At 45.5% G+C, this 19648-nt stretch overlaps 1 protein-coding gene across 1 annotated transcript in view; it reads left to right on the forward strand.

Moving 5' to 3' along the window:
* HECW2 (HECT, C2 and WW domain containing E3 ubiquitin protein ligase 2) overlaps positions 1-19648 on the forward strand; it is a 264692-nt gene that overhangs the window by 170607 nt on the left and 74437 nt on the right. Inside the window, exons 9-14 of the mRNA XM_054972580.1 lie at positions 555-1910; positions 3474-3569; positions 5122-5272; positions 6500-6603; positions 7629-7753; positions 9857-10042. Of these exons, the coding sequence (XP_054828555.1) occupies positions 555-1910; positions 3474-3569; positions 5122-5272; positions 6500-6603; positions 7629-7753; positions 9857-10042 (2018 nt within the window). The remainder of the gene's footprint in view (positions 1-554; positions 1911-3473; positions 3570-5121; positions 5273-6499; positions 6604-7628; positions 7754-9856; positions 10043-19648) is intronic.

The following is a 19648-nucleotide window of genomic DNA, read 5'->3' on the forward strand; positions in this document are numbered from 1 at the left end:
CATGTTTTGCATAACATTCCATTATAGCCAGGGCTCATTTCGAGGGGGAACGCGCAGGAATGCAGTTCTGGCAGTTCCCCAAAGAGATCACATGTCAGGTGGCCCCGCCCACCTGACTCTTGGCCATTTTGAACCCGTTTCAGCCTGGATTGGGGCCGAAACGGCCCAAATCAGGCCTCTGACGGGTGGTGGATCACTCTCCCACTCAGCAGCAGCCTTATCCTGACCATTTTGGGCCCCTTTTCGGCCATTTTTAGCCCCTTTTAGCCATTTTGGCCCCAATTTTGGCCCTGAATGGCCAGGATTGGGTCCAAAACAACCAGGATAGGTGATATCAGGGGGTGTGGCATATGCTAATGAGTTATGCTAATGACACACTTCTGGTGATGGCAAGGGGCGTGGCATATGCTAATGAGTTATGCTAATGAGTTCCTCCAGCTCTTTCTCTACAAAATGACCCCTGATTATGGCCATGCCATGTTGTTTCCCCCACTCCCATAAACAGGCATTGTTACATGTAAATGATATATTTCCTCCATATTTTTCTTTTCCAGATGCTTCTCCAGAAACGGTAGGAACCTTGTTAGGAGTAAACTCTGTAAATGGAGACTTGGGGAGTCCTTCTGATGAAGAGGATGTCCCTGCAGGGCATCATGATTTGCCTCCGGTTTGTTTGAATGGCCCCCTGTGTGAGGAATCCACTGGAGAGGGAACCCCACGACATTCATTGAGGACTAGCGCAACTCTGGAAACAGATCAGGAGGACTTGACCTCTACAGCTTCAAGGTCATCGCCTCCCCGAGGCCGCCAGGACTCACTGAATGATTACCTGGATGCTATTGAGCAAAACAGTCATTCTCGGCCTGGGACTTCTGCTTGCAATGAGCGGCCTATTGGGGCATCCCCCAAATTAAGGAGTAGCTTCCCTACTGATACGAGACTTAATGCTATGCTTCACATAGACTCTGATGAAGAGGAGCATGAATTCCACCAAGGTTTGGGATTCCAGTCCTCAATGGATGATGATGGCGGATTAGTCATGCTGAATGGTGCGACCCGAAATGCTGAAAGCCATTTTTTAAATTGTTCATCCAGCCAGGTTACGCAAAGCCAAGGTCCCGAGGAAAACGGAGGAGCAGCAGATGCAGAAGCTTCGTTGCTTCCTTCGGATGGCCAGCAAGAGTCCCTTCCGGGGCTGCCAGAGTCAGAGACAGCCATGGAAGAAACTGAAGCGCTTCAAGGTCCTCAGGATAACGGGCCAGCAGATTTGGTTAGCGTTGAGATTTGTGCACCTCAGGAGGCCGAACCGCCTGCCAGTGGTGCAGACACGGGAGCTTCTGAGACTTCTGGCAGCAGAAGAAGCGTGAGGGAAGCTGAATCTATGGACCAGGGATCAGAACCTTCTCAGGTTTCATCCGAAACTGAGCAGAGTGACCCTGCTCGTACGGAAAGCGTGAGCGAATCAAGCACTCGGCCGGAAGGCGAGAGCGACGCGGAAGGAGCGGATGGTTCGTGCAACGAAGCTGTGACTCCCCGACTCTCCTCGGTGGATACGCAGTGTTCTTCCTTTGAAAGCACCCGATTTTCTGAGACTCCAGCCTTTTCCTCCCAGGAAGAGGAAGAAGGCGGTTGTGCAGGGGATGCTGCCAGCAGTGAGCCAGTGGCCGAAATGCAGGTTGTTGTATGCACTCAGGCTTCCTTGCCCTCAGTACACATACCCAGCGTCCAAGAGGAAAGGCAGTTGAACGAAATGGGCGGTCTACAGGATATTGATGAGGCTGAAGAAATCTGGCAGAGGAGGAGGAGCTTGCAGGCGGCAGCCACACACAGCCAATCCCAGGAGGGGGAGGCTGGAGGGGCACAGGCGGCTTGCGAGGGGGCTGCTTCGGAAGCTGATGGCGCTAGCGGAGGTAATGGCTGCAAACCTGGAGGTGTCATCATGCATGATAAAGCTTATTGAGATAAACATTGTTTAGGTATCTTTTCAAGTCATTTCTGCACATGTTATTTGCCCTAGATTTGGTGCTGTTGGGAAGCAGGGTCCCCCCCCCCTGGTTTCCCACTGCATCGTGGTGCATTTGTACACGTCTTGGGGTTTCCATGGCTTTTCTCTAGGTTTTCTAAAGCCTGCTTAGCATCTAATTTTTGGGAAAGATCACAGTAAAGTGAGGATGGCTGCTGGGTGGGTGGGAAAGTTTAGATTTTCCCACCCACATGGCAGGCATTTCCCCTGACCCAGTCTCTGCAGTGGCTGTTTCCTCCCCCTGCCATTGAGAGCCTTTTAAAAAAATTGGCAATTGAATATTGTTGTTCTAATATATTATATTATAATAGCCTATTTCCCAGCATCTCTGAATTGCCAGCTTTCGTTTTTTAAAAAAGTAAGCCTCTACCCCATTTCCTTGCAGAGATACGCCTTTTCCTCTTGTATCTCTGCAGTGAAAAGGGCTAAAAATGAAAACTGTGAATGCAGAGAACCTGAAGCATAGATTGTTATAATGTTATATCGATATATTGCTATTTACTTGTCAATTTTAAAAAATCCTTTAAAAATCCTAGTGGCCCAAGGGGAGGGGCAACGCTGCAGCTGGAAGGCTGGGAGAAGGGAACTGTGGGGGAACCTGCCATATAGAAGGTCCGTTTCTGCTGCATTGTTTCAGCAATCACAAAAGCAGTGAAGAAACTACACAAGCCTGTCCCCTGTGTGGAAACCATCTCATTCTGTGATGGATTGAGATGACCTTTGTAAAACAGTCACTTGCTTCGAGCAAAATACTACACCCAGTGTCGTCAGCAAAGCTCTTTGAGGACATGCTTAAATCTCAATATGGTGCATGCTGTTAACCAACTCCACGCAGGTGCATGCCTCTCCCACCACCCTAGCAGGATTTTCTGTTTTTCAAAAAGAGCTTGTGCGTGTATGTAGTAGAGTAGTGTGTATGAAATGCTGCATAACTTAACAGGTGTCACCTCCCACCTGGCTTAAAAGCAAACATGATTGCTTAAGTAGCAGAGGTTGACTACTTGACAAATAAGTTTAAGCTGTTATCCCTTGCTTATACTGAGTAGAATGAGAAATGCGTATATTGGAGGGAACCCATACTGAATTGCTAGAAAAACATTCATCTTTGAATTTTCCAGCTCTTTGCGGTCAAATCGTATGCCATTAAGGATAGCAGTGCAGTTTGTTTTAATAACCTCACCATGTTGCAAGTAGATAGTATGATTCTTTTGAAAGGGCCGCTACAGGACTGTTCTGTGGTATTTGAGACAAGCCAGGTATATTCTTCTTGGGAAAAGAATGCTCATTGCTTTTAAAAATTTTAAATTTTGAACAAGTTTTCATTTGAGTTAGAATTCCTTTTAGAAAAATGATCATGAGACAGAATGCTGTGCTTACAACGTTGTATTTTCATGGGAAACTATACACTCCTTGCTGTTTTTATTAAAACAAATGTTTTTTGTTTCTCTAGGCTCCCAAAGCAATGGCCACCAGCCTCTGAGAACACTTCCCTCAGTGCGTCAGGATGTTAGTCGTTACCAGAGAGTGGATGAGGCCTTGCCCCCAAGTGAGAGATTTTTTCATATTAATTCCAAGGTTTCAGAGTATGTGTCACTGAAACCAGCACTGGCAGCACAGATTTCCTGGCAGTCCCTAGCAGTTAGAGCCCTCAGTTAACACACAGGTGTTCCAGTTGAAGTAACTTTATTAGAGATCCATTCAGTACAAGGTGCTCAGCTGGTAGAATTGGCAGAAGTGACGTAAGTGGGGCTAGCAGTGTTAGTTATAGGGAATCTTCCCACCTTTGGGAAAGAGGGCCGTTAGCCAGGAGGGGGGTTGGAGTGAGATATTGTTTTAGAGTAGACAGTGAGAAAGATGAACTTATCTTTGGTCCTCAAGAAAGATACATTTCGAGCTAGCTTCAGCTGGCAGTCAAGGACACTGGCTCAGCAGAACGAGAAAGAGAAAGTAAATATTTGCAAGATAACCTACTGGCATTGCAGCAATAAAGAACTCCCCATATTCTCAGAGACCAGAGGCCAATATACATTCATGGCAGAGATGCAGGAGGCATATATGACATTTCCCATGCAGCTTATGTCCCTTATATAACCAGAAACACATGGCTACACAACCCATATGGTCTTTCATGTTGCTTAGATAGCAAGTAGCATGTTTATACCCTCCCCAGTGGAAAAGGAATTTGTTCCTCCATAGCTGGAAATGGAACTCTTCTAGTCCTTACAAAATTCCCAAATAGTTCACTACAAGATGACTGCTAGGAGAAAAAAAATTAAAGTTTCTGTGAATGGGTAGATGTGCCACCCTCATTCCTGTGCATAGTTTTCTGCTGTGGCCTTGCAGTCAGCTTCCAGGTGAACCTGCAGAGCATTGTATGCAATTGGGTCACATCTAATTCAGAAAGTCATGTAGTAGAACAATATGTATGCCCATGATTGCTGTTTACATATTCTGAAAGGAAACCTTTTTGGATAAAGGAGTGATATGTTCCTCCTGTTCTTAATTCTGGGGAAAGTGGTGGCCAGGGATGGGAAGTCTCGGCTATCAGGCATTTGGAAACACTGTCCTAAAATATCATCATCATCATCATCATCATCATCATCATCATCATCCTCACCATCATCACCATCATCATCATCATCAACACAACAGCAACAGTGTGCTTTTGTGCCACCCTTACAGACAGATTAGTGCCCACTCAGAGCGGTGAACAACGTCTGTTATTATTATCTCCACAATGTAGCCGAGGAGCTGTGGCTGAGAGGAGTGGCTTACCCAAGGCCACCTGCAGAGTTCGTGGCTGTAGTGGGAGTCGAACCAACAGAGTGCTGATTTGCAACCCAACCACTTAAACTCTATGCTACAGCAGCTCATAATAATAACAGATTAGTTCCCCACTCAGAGTGGTAAACAAGTGTTATTATTATCCCCACAATACAGCTGGGGCTGAGATGTGCGGTTTACCCAAGACCACCTGTTGAGCTCAGGGCCGTAGTGGGAGTAAAACTAGCAGAGTGCTGATTTGCATCCCAACCACTTAACCACTGCAATAGCTCATATTCTTTATGCTTTGTAATGAATCTTGATTATTTATTAAGATTGGGAAGCACGTATTGACAGTCATGGGAGAATATTCTACGTGGACCATGTAAACAGAACCACCACGTGGCAGCGGCCTACAGCACCCCCGGCCCCACAGATCCTCCAGCGTTCCAACTCTATACAGCAAATGGAGCAGTTGAACCGTCGGTGAGAATCACTCTAAATTTTTGTTACTGTCTCAGTAATATGTAAGAACGGCCATATGCTATCATATCCCTGACTGTAACATACATCTTTATTGCGGCTGGTGCAATTTCCCCATACTAAGCAAGTGTTGAAATATTTGCTCCGTGACAATCTTTTCCATAATATTTTGCTCGTATGTACACATAAGACTTCACCCAGAAATGTGGTATTGATAGAGGCTTCTCATTTTATGAAAATTATTCTAAAAGTATGAATGTCTCTGTCCCTATCCTGTGGCTCGACTGTTGTATACAATATTATATTGTTCTCCACTCTTCATTCAAATATATATTTTGCGGTGAAAAGCCTCCGTACATTGAGTCTCTCTGCACGAGACCTCTTACACAAGGACGTTCAAGTGAAGGAAGACGCAGTGTTAGCCAGGAAGCTGAGTTTTAAAAGACAGATCAGAAGGCTTTGTCCATTTCACCTCTCTAGAGCCAGCAAAGATGGCTCCTTAGAAGGTTTGTTTATTTCATCTTCCCCTCCCAGAAGGGGAGGTGAAACTGGCCGAACCTTGGGGAAGTGAAGATGAAATAAAGAAACCCTCTGAGGAGCAATCTCTGCGGAGGTGAAATTGACAAAGCCTTCCGATCTGTCTTTTAAAACTCAACTTCCTGGCTAACATTACGTCTCCCTTCACTTGAGCATCCTCGTGTAAGAGCTCTTGTTTAGAAGGGAAGAGGAAGAAGGGAAGCGTGTTCAAAAGTTGCTTGTTCCTTGGAATTCTGCTTTTTAGAGCCAGGCTGGAAGGAACAGCTGAAGCCAAAACAGAAAACAAATGGGCTTCATATATATTTTCCTTGTTCACTCACATGTCAGTCTTTCAGGAAATTCTCTTATGTATTGTGTGCTCTACACAGGGCTTTTTTTCTGGGAAAAGAGGTGGTGGAACTCAGTGGTGGAACTCAGGACTGCACAATGATGTCACTTTGGGTCAGCTGGAACAAGGGGGGAGTTTTTTAAAGTTTAAATCGCCCTCGGCAAAAATGGTCACATGGCTGGTGGCCCCACCCTCTGATCTCCGCCAGCGGCGCGGAGGGCAATCTAAGTTCCCCTTTGTCTGGAGATCAGGGGGCGGGGCCACCAGCCATGTGACCATTTTCAAGAGGTTCTGGAACTCTGTTCCACTGCATTCCAGCTGAAAAAAAGCCCCGGCTGTACATAATGCCAATCTTGGAACTTCAGGTATCAGAGTATCCGCCGTACAATGACCAATGACAGGCCGGAGGAGCACCCAAATGCCATGGATGGAGCTGGAGAGGATCCAGACTTTCATCACCCAAACGCAGGTAGGATGCCGTTCAGCACTCTCCATTTGCACACCTCTTTGGACCTTCAAGTTGCAACCTTACTCCCTGCTTTATTTACTTATTTAGAAAATGTATTTACTTATTTAAAAAATTGGGTTTCTCCTCCAAAAGGAAACAGCTTGATGGGCTTAGTACCATCTGGAGTGGAAAAAGAGTGCTTATCCATGTAAAGGGGTGGGGGGTGATCACAGAAAAAAAATAATAAGATCCTGAAGTGGGAGTTAGATTTGCCTTTCCCAGGAGCAAGCAAGAGAGGGATAAACCTGTACGAGGTCGATGTGGTTCAGGGTCTGTGAACTGTAAGTCCTTTTGCTAGGGCACCGGTTTAGTCAGTTATGTTGGCTTTCTATGGCTGTTTCATCTGTTTTGCATTCTCCCACAAGTATAAAGTCCTTCCGCGTCTTCTTTATTTCTCCCCTACAAGTAGCTGCAAACACTTTCCCTTCTCACTCTGATTCCACCAAATAAAGTTGGAACTTTTCGTTACAGGAGCCTGTGCTGTCTATAGATTGCTCAGGTGTAAAAGGACCGGGTTTTGTGTGCGCTAGCTGAGCCAGGCTCACTGAACTGAATGCTGTGTTTAACTGAATGAGAGGTGTGTGTGTGTGTGTGTGTGTGTGAGAGAGAGAGAGAGAGAGAGCTTGCAAGCAGGGCTGCTGGTCTAAAGAAGGGCAAACTGCTTTGATTTAACTTGCTTTACTTTCAGTCGTGGCTCCTGAGTGAGTGAGTGAGTGAGTGAGAGAGAGAGAGAGAGAGAGAGAGAGAGAGAGAGAGAGAGAGAGAGATGGGCCTGTCGAACTCTGCCTAGTGAGTGAGTGGAGGTGGGGAGTTGTGTGTGTGTTGTTTCAAGGGGCAATCAGTAGCCAGACAGGCTTTATTCACTTGAATTAATTAGGAAACAACTTTTAATAACAAATGTAAAGCAGAAGGACTACTTTTTAAAAAATTACTTCGTAATACAATGACACCAAACGCTTTGTACTGATGGTCAATCTGCGTCTTAGATTTCCGAAGGGAGAACGTACTTCCTCATTCTACCTCCCGATCCCGGCTCACTCTGCTGCTCCAGTCTCCCCCTGTGAAGTTCCTGATCAGCCCGGAATTCTTCACAGTGCTGCATTCTAACCCTGTGAGTATAGAATGGCAGTGAAGTATGAATTTATAGATCTCTGTGCAAACATGAGATGAGCATGATACATTTGTGCTTTTAATAACTTGCTTACGCGTATTGGGAGAGCCATGGAATTCACTGAGAGATGTGGAGCGAGTTACTCTTTCTCAGCCTAACTCCCATCACAAGAGAAGATACATCGGGGGGGGGGGGCTTTTTTTGCTGCTTTGAGTTCCTTACAAGAGGGGCAGTATCCAGAGCCCACACACAGGCCACCCTGCCTCACCATACAGTCCCCCACAAACACCAAACACTAACGACACTGCAGCCCCACCTGAGACATTGGTGGGGGCATGCCCAGCTTGGACAAAGGATACTGGCTTGTATTGCTAGTGAAGGACATTCCACTACTTCCCACCTTGAGCCAATAAACCTGACTCACAATGGGTCACTGGAAACGCCAAGGAGGACTTGCTGGTTGGCTCTCTGAAAAACCAGAGCAATTAGAAGAGTGATGAGGAGGAGAAAGCTGGGTGTAGGGAACGCCATCCCCTTCCAAAGAGGTCCATTCTGTGGCAGTTGAGAGGCTAGGAACCTCCCACACGTGGGATAAAAATGTCTCAGAATGCTGAAAAAATAAAAGCACTCCCTTTCCACACTACTGTAACCATTAGGGAGAAAATGTTGTTTGATATAGTGGTTAAGAGCAGCAGGACTCTAATCTGGAGAGCCAGGTTTGATTCCCCACTCCTCCTCTTGAAGCCAGCTGAGTGACCTTGGGTCAATCACAGCTCTCTCAGAGCTCTCTCAGCCCACCTACTTCATAGGGTGATAGTCATGAGGATAATGATAACATACTTTGTAAACCACTCTGAGTGGGCATTAAGTTGCCCTGAAGGGCGATATATATAAATTGAATGTTGTTGTAGCAAGTCATGATTATTCTATTAATTTTAATACATTATAAAATTAATAAAATATTATGGCAGCATTAGATAAGGAGCAGGTTCTGTACACAGCAACACATGCCATTCCTACTGGTTTGTGTGGACTTGCCCATGTTTTATGAGATGTAACAGTGAAGCACCGCGGTGTCAAGTCGTTTTTGCTGGAAGAGTGGCTATGAGCCCTCGATGGGGTTCTGTGTTTGTGTATCCTTACATGCTTGATCTCCTGGCCCAATCAGCTTGGTCTCAAGTTGGGAACTGCCAGGGGACATGGCTTGCCGATGTTTGCTTTTATTTCTGTATAAACAAGTTCCAAGGAGTTTGCACATTGGTTTCAGCCTGCACGAAAGTTTCCTGCTGGTATAATTGCCCTGTAAACTGATAGAGCCTAGGATTTTAAAATTAAAACGTGTTAAATGAACCCATTATGGTAATTTTAGGACTCCCTGGATTGTTTAAATCTGGAAGGCATCATAACAACGTATAATTTGGGGAGTGTTCGGTGGAGATACAGATTCAGGTTATGAATTCATTTGCAAGACATGCTGTGCTTGATTTTTAAAAAGGAGAATGTCTGGGGTTTAAACCTCCCTAGACGTTATACTGTCTAATTTGAAAAAAAAAACCACCTTCCTCTAATTGCAGCCGTGTATCAACGGGTTGTGTTTTCAGTAATGATGGAAGGGTAGTCTTGTGTGCCTGGGCTGAACTTTGAAAATGGATTTGGGGGCAGTGCCTAGAGGATTCTGGCTTTAAATTCAAGTTTGGAAGCCTAAATTCCCTGCGTTCACATGCAAGAGAAAAAAAGGGGGCTGCACGGAGGATTCAGATGTAGTCCTGCCAGGAGTGTAACGTGACCATATAACACTGTCTTACACCGAGCCAGATCATTAGTCCATCTCTTGGTCCTGATGGGCAACAGGTCTAAGACAGAAAAAATGTGTTTCCGGCACATGTGATCTATTAACTTGAGATGTTGAGGATGGAACTTTGGACTACTATATATACAAACCAAGCGCTCTTCCACTGAGCCAAGACCTGCCCCAGGATTATTCCTGGTATTCCTGAGCAAGTGAATAACTTCAAAGCTTCGTTTTGAAACCTCTTCATTAAAGTAAAAATGATAGCTTCTGATAATAATAATGATATTTATATCTTCTTTCCTCCCTGACAGAGTGCCTACCGCATGTTTACAAACAATACGTGTCTGAAGCACATGATCACCAAAGTCCGACGGGACACCCACCACTTTGAACGCTACCAACACAATCGAGACTTGGTGGGCTTTCTGAATATGTTTGCCAACAAACAGCTTGAGTTGCCGAGGGGCTGGGAAATGAAACACGATCATCAGGGCAAGGTAACAAATCTAAGCAAACCACTTGAAAATTAAACGTGAAATTACTTTACCTTATTGTGAGGTTGAGGCAGCTGCCTGGAAAGGGGGCCCTTTCCCTCCGGCAAAAATAAGAGGATTACCTTGTTAATATTTTCACGAATCCCTTTTCTTTTCAGAGAATGTTGCGTCTTGCCAGTTTTGAGAAAGGGAATTGCTTCTACTCTCTGTAAAACTCGGTTCAGGATTTGGTAGGGGAATCCTTTGATATTTAATCGGGGTGGTGGAGTGGGGTGCAGAGCAACATTATTTCCCTTAGATGTACAGAACCCTGGGGCACAACAGGATGGGCGTTCCTAAGGCCCACTTCTATATGTTCAGTAAGTGTGGAGGGGAATTGAGTGAGCGTCCCTTTCCACCTAACCTACATGGCAGTTCTAGGATGTGGAATGGTATGGCACAGACCAATCTTCTCAGTCCTCAGAAGCAAAACAAGGTTGGTACTTGGATGGGGGACCACCAAGGAAGACTCTGCAGAGGAAGGCACTGGCAAAACACCTCTGCCTCTCACTTGCCTTGAAAAATCCTTGCTGGGGTCAACAAACATCAGTTGCGACTTGATGGCACATACATACACACACACACACGTACACACACATATATATAGGGCTTTTTTTCTGGAAAAAGAGGTGGTGGAATTCAGTGAGTTGCCAGCACAGGGGCCAACTCGTGGCAAGAGGTGGTGCCCCTGGTACCACATGCTCCCAGGACTACACAATGATGTCACTTTGGGTCAGCTGGAACAAGGGGGGAAGTTTTTTAAAGTTTAAATCACCCTTGATTAAAATGATCACAGGGCTGGTGGCCCCACCCCCTGATCTCCAGACAGAGGGGAGTTTAGCAGCAGCGCGGAGGGCAATCTAAACTCCCCTCTGTCTGGAGATCAGGGGGCAGGGCTACCAGCCATGTGACCATTTTCAAGAGGTTCTGGAACTCCGTTCCACCGCATTCCAGCTGAAAAAAGCCCTGTATATAGATAGATAGATAGATAGATAGATAGATAGATAGATAGATAGATAGATAGATAGATAGATAGATAGATAGATAGATAGATAGATAGATAGATAGATAGATAGATAGATAGATAGATAGATAGATAGATAGATAGATAGATAGATAGATAGATAGATAGATAGATAGATAGATAGATAGATAGATTTTGCCTCTACTGATGTGTACTGAATTGGTTTGCACTTTAAAAAAATGGGTTGAAACAAAAGATGCATCTTCCGCATTTGGAAGACATCTCTTTTCTTCACAAAAGAGCGGTTTTGCACCTCCCACCAGGAGTTGCACAGGAAAAAAGAAACGACATTCAGAGATGTCCTCCCACCTGTGCAAGGAGTTTGTGCTTATGGAAGCATGTAAAGGACTATTGTGTTGTGGTCCAGTGCAAACTTTTCAATTGCTTATGCAATATTTGTGGAGCACCTGTAGCATGTATTTTCTTTCCATTTGCTTTTTTGGAGCTCTGACACTAACATTCTTTAAAATTTCCTGTGACTACTCAAAAGTTACTGGAAGTTCAGTTTAGTCTTCCTCTAGCAGTTCCCAAAGTGGGGAAATTACCTACTCTGATCTGGCTGTATTTGCAAGCAGTTCATCATATGGATCAAACCAGTGGCCCTGAATCCACATCTTCATTCACACTGAAAGACTGTTTATTTAGGGAATTTATATGCTGCCTTTCTAGGGAGCTGTTTGACATGTTTATTTAGGGAATTTATATGCTGCCTTTCCAGGGAGCCGCTCGACATGTTTATTTAGGGAATTTATATGCTGTGTACAGTGGGATCAGCTTGCATATTTTTAACATCTCATCTATTATTCCTACATTATTTCTGTTTTTTTTTTTTTTTGGCAAAACCCATGGGATGTAACAACGTAATGATACAGAAGTAATATAACATGAAAAATATCAAGTATCAAAGCAATCTACTTCATATTCCTCTGAATGTTTTGCACATGTGCTATGCACATCGTTATTGTTATTAAGCGGCAAAGCGAAGATTCCTTTACAGTCTTTGGGTTGGATCTATACTAACGTTTATATAGTCAGAAGAACATTTGCCCACAGAGCACAATTTTCCTACCTATCTCCACTCTCGAGGCCGCCCCAAATAAATCCTATTTCGGGGTCACTAGTGGAATTTCAGGCTGCCGTGGGAGTAGGTATATTATGCTCTGCTGGCAGGAACCCTTGGGAATATTAGTTTGGATCCAAGACACAATCTGTTTTAATTATTTTTGAAGACAGTTAAGAGGTGAAAGAACGCAGGCATTTCAGCTGGTATACAATCAAAATTTACCCGTAACACATTATTTTTATTCAGTTTTAGCACTATAAACAAATATAAATAATTGACTGTATGGGTTTTTAAAATATTGTGTGTGTGTGTGTGTGTGTGTGTGTGTGTGTGAGAGAGAGAATCCTAATCACATTTTAGTATTGAAATGATCACAGTACAGTCACCTCCACCCATTATCATTATTTTATTTAGCATTTAGTGTGCAAAGATTTTATCTGGTTTGTCTTGTTTGAACAAGTAGAGCCAGGTTGCCTTTCACAGCACAAGGAAAATGAAGAAAGCTCCCAGCAGGGCAGGAGAGAGGAGGATAAATCAGCATAGGTGTCTCCCTGACGCCTCTATGCACTAAATAAAACACCTTCCTACCATCCATACTCTTACCTCGTTGAGGCTGTATCTAGTGCAGTGGGAGCTGTAGGTTAAAAGCCACACAAAAGTAGTCAGTCCTGAAGTATGGGGTCTGCCTACTTTTACATGAAAAATTGCGGAATGGTGTGCTTCACATACGATGGGGCTATAGGTTTTATCTTTTTTGTGACCTTAAGCAAAATGTTGTTGTGTGACCTGGGTAGCCCAGGTGAGCCAGATCTCAGAAGCTAAGCACGGCTGGCCTTGGACAGGATGGGGGAGCTCCAACGAAGACCGGGGTTACAGAGGCAGGCAGTGGCAAACCACCTTTATAGTCTCTTGCCATGAAAACCACACGGGGCGGGGGGGGGGGTCGCCGTAAGTCAGCTATGACTTGAGGGCACTCTCCATCACCACCAAGCCAAATGCTAAGGGTTTACAGCCCACTGCTAGTTAGGGTTGCCAAAGAGTTGAGTATTTATTTCATTTATACCCAGTGAGGACCCAAAGTGGCTTATATCATTCTCCTCTCCTCCATTTTATCCTCACAACAACCGTGCTGTGAGATAGGTTAGGCTGAGAGTGTGCTTGACTGGCCCCAAGGTCACCTACCAAGCTTCCACAGCGGAGTGAGAATTCGAACCTGGGTCTCCCAGATCCTAGCCTGACACTCTTAACTACTAACACTGGCTTTTCAGTTCTCTTAAGTATTATCTTAAGACATTGCTCAGTGTAAGAGCCTGTTCACTCTAGTGTTTATTGTATGTTTGCATTTTGTAGAGTTTCAATTAAAAAAATTAATAATAAGAAAAAAGAAACTGAGCTGCCGTTCCAAACACCCGGCTGGGTTGACCCTCCACTGCCCTGTTGGGTGCACAGGGAGGCCCTTTCTAGGCCTCCAAATTGGGGAAGGGAGAGGGGGTTGCACCAACTGATTCCTCCTCCTACCCACTGAGCAGTGAGATACTATCCAGCCACCTGGGGAATGGGTGATAGGAAGCCTGTCGCTCAACCCTTACGGGGTCCTCCTCCCAGCCCAGCAGCCAGTAGGGCCTTATCGGGGAGTGCTGGGCCCCACCCTCCTTCCAGTCTCAGGGGACTGCCCTCCAGCTTGGGCATGCTCAGTCTGGCTGCCTTTGGTGTGGCCGTTTATCAGCCACCACAACACTAGCAGAGGGCTGTGGTGGCTTCTTCTGGTTGGTGGACAGTGTTCCACTGGCTGCACGGACCCCACCTCCAGCACCTTATTCCTGGTGGATGAGCGTTCTGGCCTCGGCTGCCATGGTGCAGCCCCGCTGCTGGTGCACAGCACGTTCCTGCAGCAGCCCCTTCAGCGCCGTGGGAAGCGGCAGCTCACATCCAGCCGCCTCCTCCAGCTGCCACTTGTCCCACCGACTCGCCGCCCCTGGAATCTCTCTGGGTGTCTCTGGGCTTGGGGGGCTCCCTGGGGTGGGGGAGAGTGGTTGCCAGCTTTCCATGGGCCGGGAGGGTGGCATCCAGCCCGAGTCCAGGGTGGGCAATGGCTGCTCCAGACAGAAGCATTTCCTCTCCTGCGCATCCAGATAAAATGATGTGCATCCAACCTAATGTGAGTAACATTGTCATGTATAGGCTCAGGGCGGATTCCAATTAATAGAATACTATAAAATACAATATCTTTAAAACCAATAAAACATCTTAAATATTTAAAAAAGAACACACACAACAAGCGATACAGCAGCGAGTTTTGAAAAACATACGGCAGCAGATTTCACCAGCAACCACCACCCAACCACCTCCAGAAATATATGGCAAAGGCTAGGTGGTAGATATCCCTTTGTAGGGCCACAGCTTTCTTTAGGTGGCCGGCAGGGAGCCCCAGAGCATCAACCATATGCCTGGCGCAACAGCTCTGTCCTACAGGCTCGGTGGAAGGATAGCAAATCCAGCCGGGCCCTGATCTCTTTAGACTGAGCGTTCCACCAGTTTGGAGCCGGGACCGAAAAGGCCCTGGCTCTGGTTGACACTAAACGGGCCTCCTTGGGGCCAGGGACCAGTAGCAGCTGTTTATCATTAGATCAAAGCGTCCTCCAGGGCTCATACGGGGAGCGATGGTCCCATTGATACGTTGGTCCCAGTTTGCATTAGTTTGCTAGGTACACTTTAAGTCCAAGTGGATGTGGAGAACAATGTGCCCTCAAAGTGATCGTGTATACTGAGTATTGACACTTTCTGTATTAAATTTCACAATGCGTGCCTGTGAACATATTCTGACTCGTGAGCTCCAAGGGTAGAGTTTTATGACTGTTTCAGGTTTTCGTCATCATACAGACACAGTAGATCAGGGATGGTCAACGAGTGATCCATAGATCAAATCTGTTCTCCTAGAACAATTTTACTGGCAGTGATTTTGACAGTATAACATAATAGTAAAGGAAAAAAGGCCTATATCCAGGGCTTTTTTTCAGGGGGAACGTGGTGGAACGGAGTTCCGGAACCTCTTGAAAATGGTCACATGGCTGGTGGCCCCGCCCCCTGATCTCCAGACAGAGGGGAGTTGAGATTGCCCTCCGTGCTGCATGTGACCATTTTTGCCGAGGGCGATTTGAACTTTTAAAAACTCTCCCCTTGTTCCAGCTGACCCAAAGTGACGTCATTGACCCTGGGAGTATGCTTGCACTTTGTGCGTGCACATGTGGTACCAGGGGCACCACCTCCCACCAAGAGTTGCCCCGTGCTGGCAACCCACTGAGTTCCACCGCCTCTTTCCCCAGAAAAAAAGCCCTGCCTATATCCCTATCCAATCATTTGCGCATGAAATGAGTTTTCCTGCATTTCTTTTAATCTCAGAAGTCTGTCTGTTCCTGAAGAAGAAGATGAGTCCTACACCAAGAAACAGCCATGTTTGTCACAATGAATAGGGAAATTGTTCCTCATACGTCTTCTACGGGAGGGAAGATAGCATGGTACAGCTTGATCTTGTCAGATCTCGGAAGCTAACCAGAGTCAGTCCTTGGATGGGTGACCACCAAGGAAGACTCTGCAGAGGAAGGCAATGGCAAACCACCTCTGCTCCTCACTTGCCTTGAAAGCCCCAGCAGGGGTTGCCATAAGTCAGTGGTGACTTGATGGCACTTCTCACACACCTCTTCCGCAAGTGCCGAGGGATCGGGGCAAATTCATCCCCTTGTCCCTCTCACTCCCGCCTGTTGCCGTGTGGATCCTGCAGCTCCGTCAGTCGTCTTTTTGGGTGTTGGGAGGGACTTTGGGGAGGCAAACTTCTGTGTGCCTTCCATGCGCAGATCGTTGGATACAAACTGTTTTTATTTCTATTATATATGTTGGATTAGATACAAGCATTTGTGTGTGTTTTAAATGATGACTAATTCGCTTACAGCTATTGTCTGGAAAATGAAGTAGAAACACACAAACTGTTTATCCTTACTTTAGATAATAAAAGCAAAGCAAAACAAACTTGATAGATAGATGGTCCGATGCTTCATAGGTAACATATAGAGAGGAGCTGGAACGCGGTGGAACGGAGTTCCAGAACCTCTTGAAAATGGTCACATGGCTGGTGGCCCCGCCCCCTGATCTCCAGACAGAGGGGAGTTTAGATTGTCTGGAGATCAGGGGACGGGGCCACCAGCCATGTGACCATTTTCTCCGAGGGCAACCCACTGAGTTCCACCCCCTCTTTTCCCAGGAAAAAAGCCCTGGACAAGGGATTGTAGACATAGGACTCTTGGTATAGATGCTTCACAGGGTGAGAGTTGGGTCCTCATCCCACTAGCCCTCTTCATCTTCTTAAAGTCACCTTGCAGCAAATCTTCTTGTAGACCCAATAACCTAGGATTAGACCTCTGATAGCGGAGAAGGGCATATGTCTTGCAGCTTCACAGATGAATCAAGATACGTTTAAAGGATTGCTTATGTATTGGGCAATTCAGTTCCCTTCCAGGAAAACTGGATGTCTTTGTGCAACATTGGGATAGATTCTGTAGAGAATCTCTCTACACGAGATGCCTCAGTCTGTGTTCGTCAAGTGCAGTGAGATGCAATGTTAGCCGGGAATCATAGTTTAAAAAGGCAGAGCCAACAGAGATCGCTCCTCAGAGGGTTTGTTAATTTCATCATTACCTCCTGAAGGCTCTGTCAGTTTCACCTGGAGGGGTTATAATGGGCTGAAGTTTCCCTTCTGGCATTTCACAGCCCCTTCACACAGCTCCAGTGTATCGCAAAGCCTTTGCCCTGCCGCCACCTCTGTTTTCTTAAACTACCCTTCCTGGCTAACATTGCATCTCCTGTCACGTGTTCTTCGCGTCTCAGATGTCTCGCATAGAGAGACTCTCAGTGCTCATTTGCTGTTGTAGCAGATTTCATAACGGAGTGTGTTTGTGCGTGAGAGAGATTTAATTTTCAACCTTTATGGGTTTCTTCAAACAAGAAATCCTGTTTGAACAGATACATTATCCTTCTGGGGAAAATGCGAAGCTGGGCTAAACCAAAATACCCAGTTACTGTGCCCAGCCAGGCTACACCCTTGTCCTAGTAGCCAGTGGTGAGAGTTTATATAAAATTAGGCTGCTGGTTTTTAGCGTGCTTCAGTTTGGTTTCCAGCTGCGGTGCCAGTGTCCAGATTAGCCCAGGACTTTGAAGCCCCGGTGACTTCTGTTCTCTTTAATGAAGCTTCAGAACCCACAGTTCTGGGTTTCATTGTTTGGGAGGCTGCTGCCAGCCAGCCTCCAAGCACTTGTGTTTAACAAGATATGATTGCATTCATTTAGTGTAATCCTTGAGCATCTTCCCTGTTTGCTTAAGTGTATTGCATAAATGAGTGCTGTGTAAACTGCTGCGTAAGAATAATAAAAAAGCACATATGCAGTACTATTCATATGGAAATGTTTGTTTTCCTGTAGGACAACGTTGCTCTAAATTTATCTTTCAGTTTGCATGCTTGATTAAGGTTCAGCTGATTAAATTTTCACCCTCCGGGAGGCTGGCACTTTCTTCTGAATGCAGAAGGCAAAATTAGATAAAACAGATATTAAGCAACTGATTCGTACAGCAGTTAAGGCAGAGTTTCTGAAGTTAATTGGATTACTGGGTTCCATTTAATTGGTTTGGTGACCAAAGTGACGGGGACTTACAACCCTCCCCCCCCCCCAGAGACTGAGCACAGGTTTCCAAAAGTAATTAAAAATCCCCGTGGTCAATGCAGTCCTGTGCGCACTTTCCTAGGAGTAAGCCCCATTGAATATATCCACCCTCAGTAAAATTCTGCCACTATCCACCCTCATGAATAAGGGCCTTGAGTATATGTTTACTCAGAAGTAAGTCCTGTTTGGCCAAGGTCCCGTTTCTCTCTGCAATTTATCTTTTGTTCCTTTGCTTAAAGCCTAAAGCGTTTGGTAGACCTGTGGTCACATTTCCCGAACCAGTGACTAGTAATCAGTTCATTCTTCAACTCAGGAACAGTGGTGGGGAAATGTTGCACTTGGAAATAAAATCAGTTACTCATGATAATTTTATTTTTATTTGCACTGTATGGATCATTATTTTTTAAAAATACCGTAGCTGTAAAACGAAAAACAGTATATAATTGCCTCCCGCCTCAAGACCTGATAATTAAGCATTGATGCAAGAATGTTGTGGCTGGCCAGAGATACAGGGTGTAATCAATGAAACTGGAGGCAGGAGAAAAGGAGGGAAATTTAGTGGGACAGAAATCTCAGTAGCTCTTTGAGTATAAGCTGTGGACAGTATTGAGCTGAAATTGTGTGTTTTAAAAATTGGTAGTAATAAGGCCTACATAAAGACGGGAAAACGAGAAAATACTGGAATGCTATAATTTGCCAACAACGTCATCTGCATATGTCAATGAAACTGAGTGAAAAATTCCAGACCAGATGGCTAATGTGGAAGCCGCCTCACACTTTGCCATTTATTCTCCTCAAGTCCTAAGCAAAGACTATTCCCAGTATCCTCTACAGCAGTGGACTTCATCCCTTCAGCTAGGTTGTAATTCCTGACCTATTTGGTCTTACTCAGCGATGGAAACTATTCTGTTTTAGAAGATGCACGTTTTGGCTCCTCCTCTTCCGGTTCCATGACTGTGATGTCACATAACTTCCTTTCAGGATGCTTGCAGCTCCCTTCCTGGGGCTAGGGAGGGGGTATTCTGAGAGTCAAACTACAAGTGACGCCTGACACTAGTTGGACACTTGTCAACTTCCCTCATGTTTTGATGGAAAATGTAGGCGTCCTGGTCTTGCAGCTTGGCTCTCTGACTGCTGTCCAATGGACTTTTCAACGGTCACTTGTCCAACATTCCGCCAAGCTGCCTACATTTCCCATCAAGACTTGAGGGAAGCTAACAAGTGTCCAACTAGTGTCAGGAGTCACTTGTAGTTTGGCTCTGAGTCTGTTAAGACTGAAAACTGCTGTGCTGTATTAAAGATTCAAACGATGAAAGTTGCCTTCTTTTTGTCCTGGAAGAACACCTCAGTGGAGATCCACATGTTTTTTTCCGGTTCGTGTAGGTTTTCAAGATTATGATGTTACTTGAAGATGCCAGAATAAAATAAAACACCAGGTTCACCTGTTCGATGAGCCAAATTAAGTATTAGCCTTAAGTGTGTGGTTGCCTCAAATGGTGTGACTGGCTTGGTTAAGGACAGGCCTTTCTTTTAAACCTTTAATAGCTGTGTGGGCCAATAGGAATTTCAGCACTGAGGGTTTTTTTTATCCCTGTATGGCAAGATGCACCTGCCAAACACCTCATTCCAAGCCAAAAGTTTAGGACCTTGCTGCCCACTAGGGTTACCAGGTCCCCTTACCCTCCTGACGGGAGAGGGTGGAAACCTGGTGCTTACCATTACAGTGGTCCCAACAGAGCGCACATATGACCCCCCAATGATGTCACACTGCCCAG

Source organism: Eublepharis macularius, chromosome 2, assembly GCF_028583425.1.
Source record: "Eublepharis macularius isolate TG4126 chromosome 2, MPM_Emac_v1.0, whole genome shotgun sequence".
Lineage (NCBI taxonomy): Eukaryota > Metazoa > Chordata > Lepidosauria > Squamata > Eublepharidae > Eublepharis > Eublepharis macularius.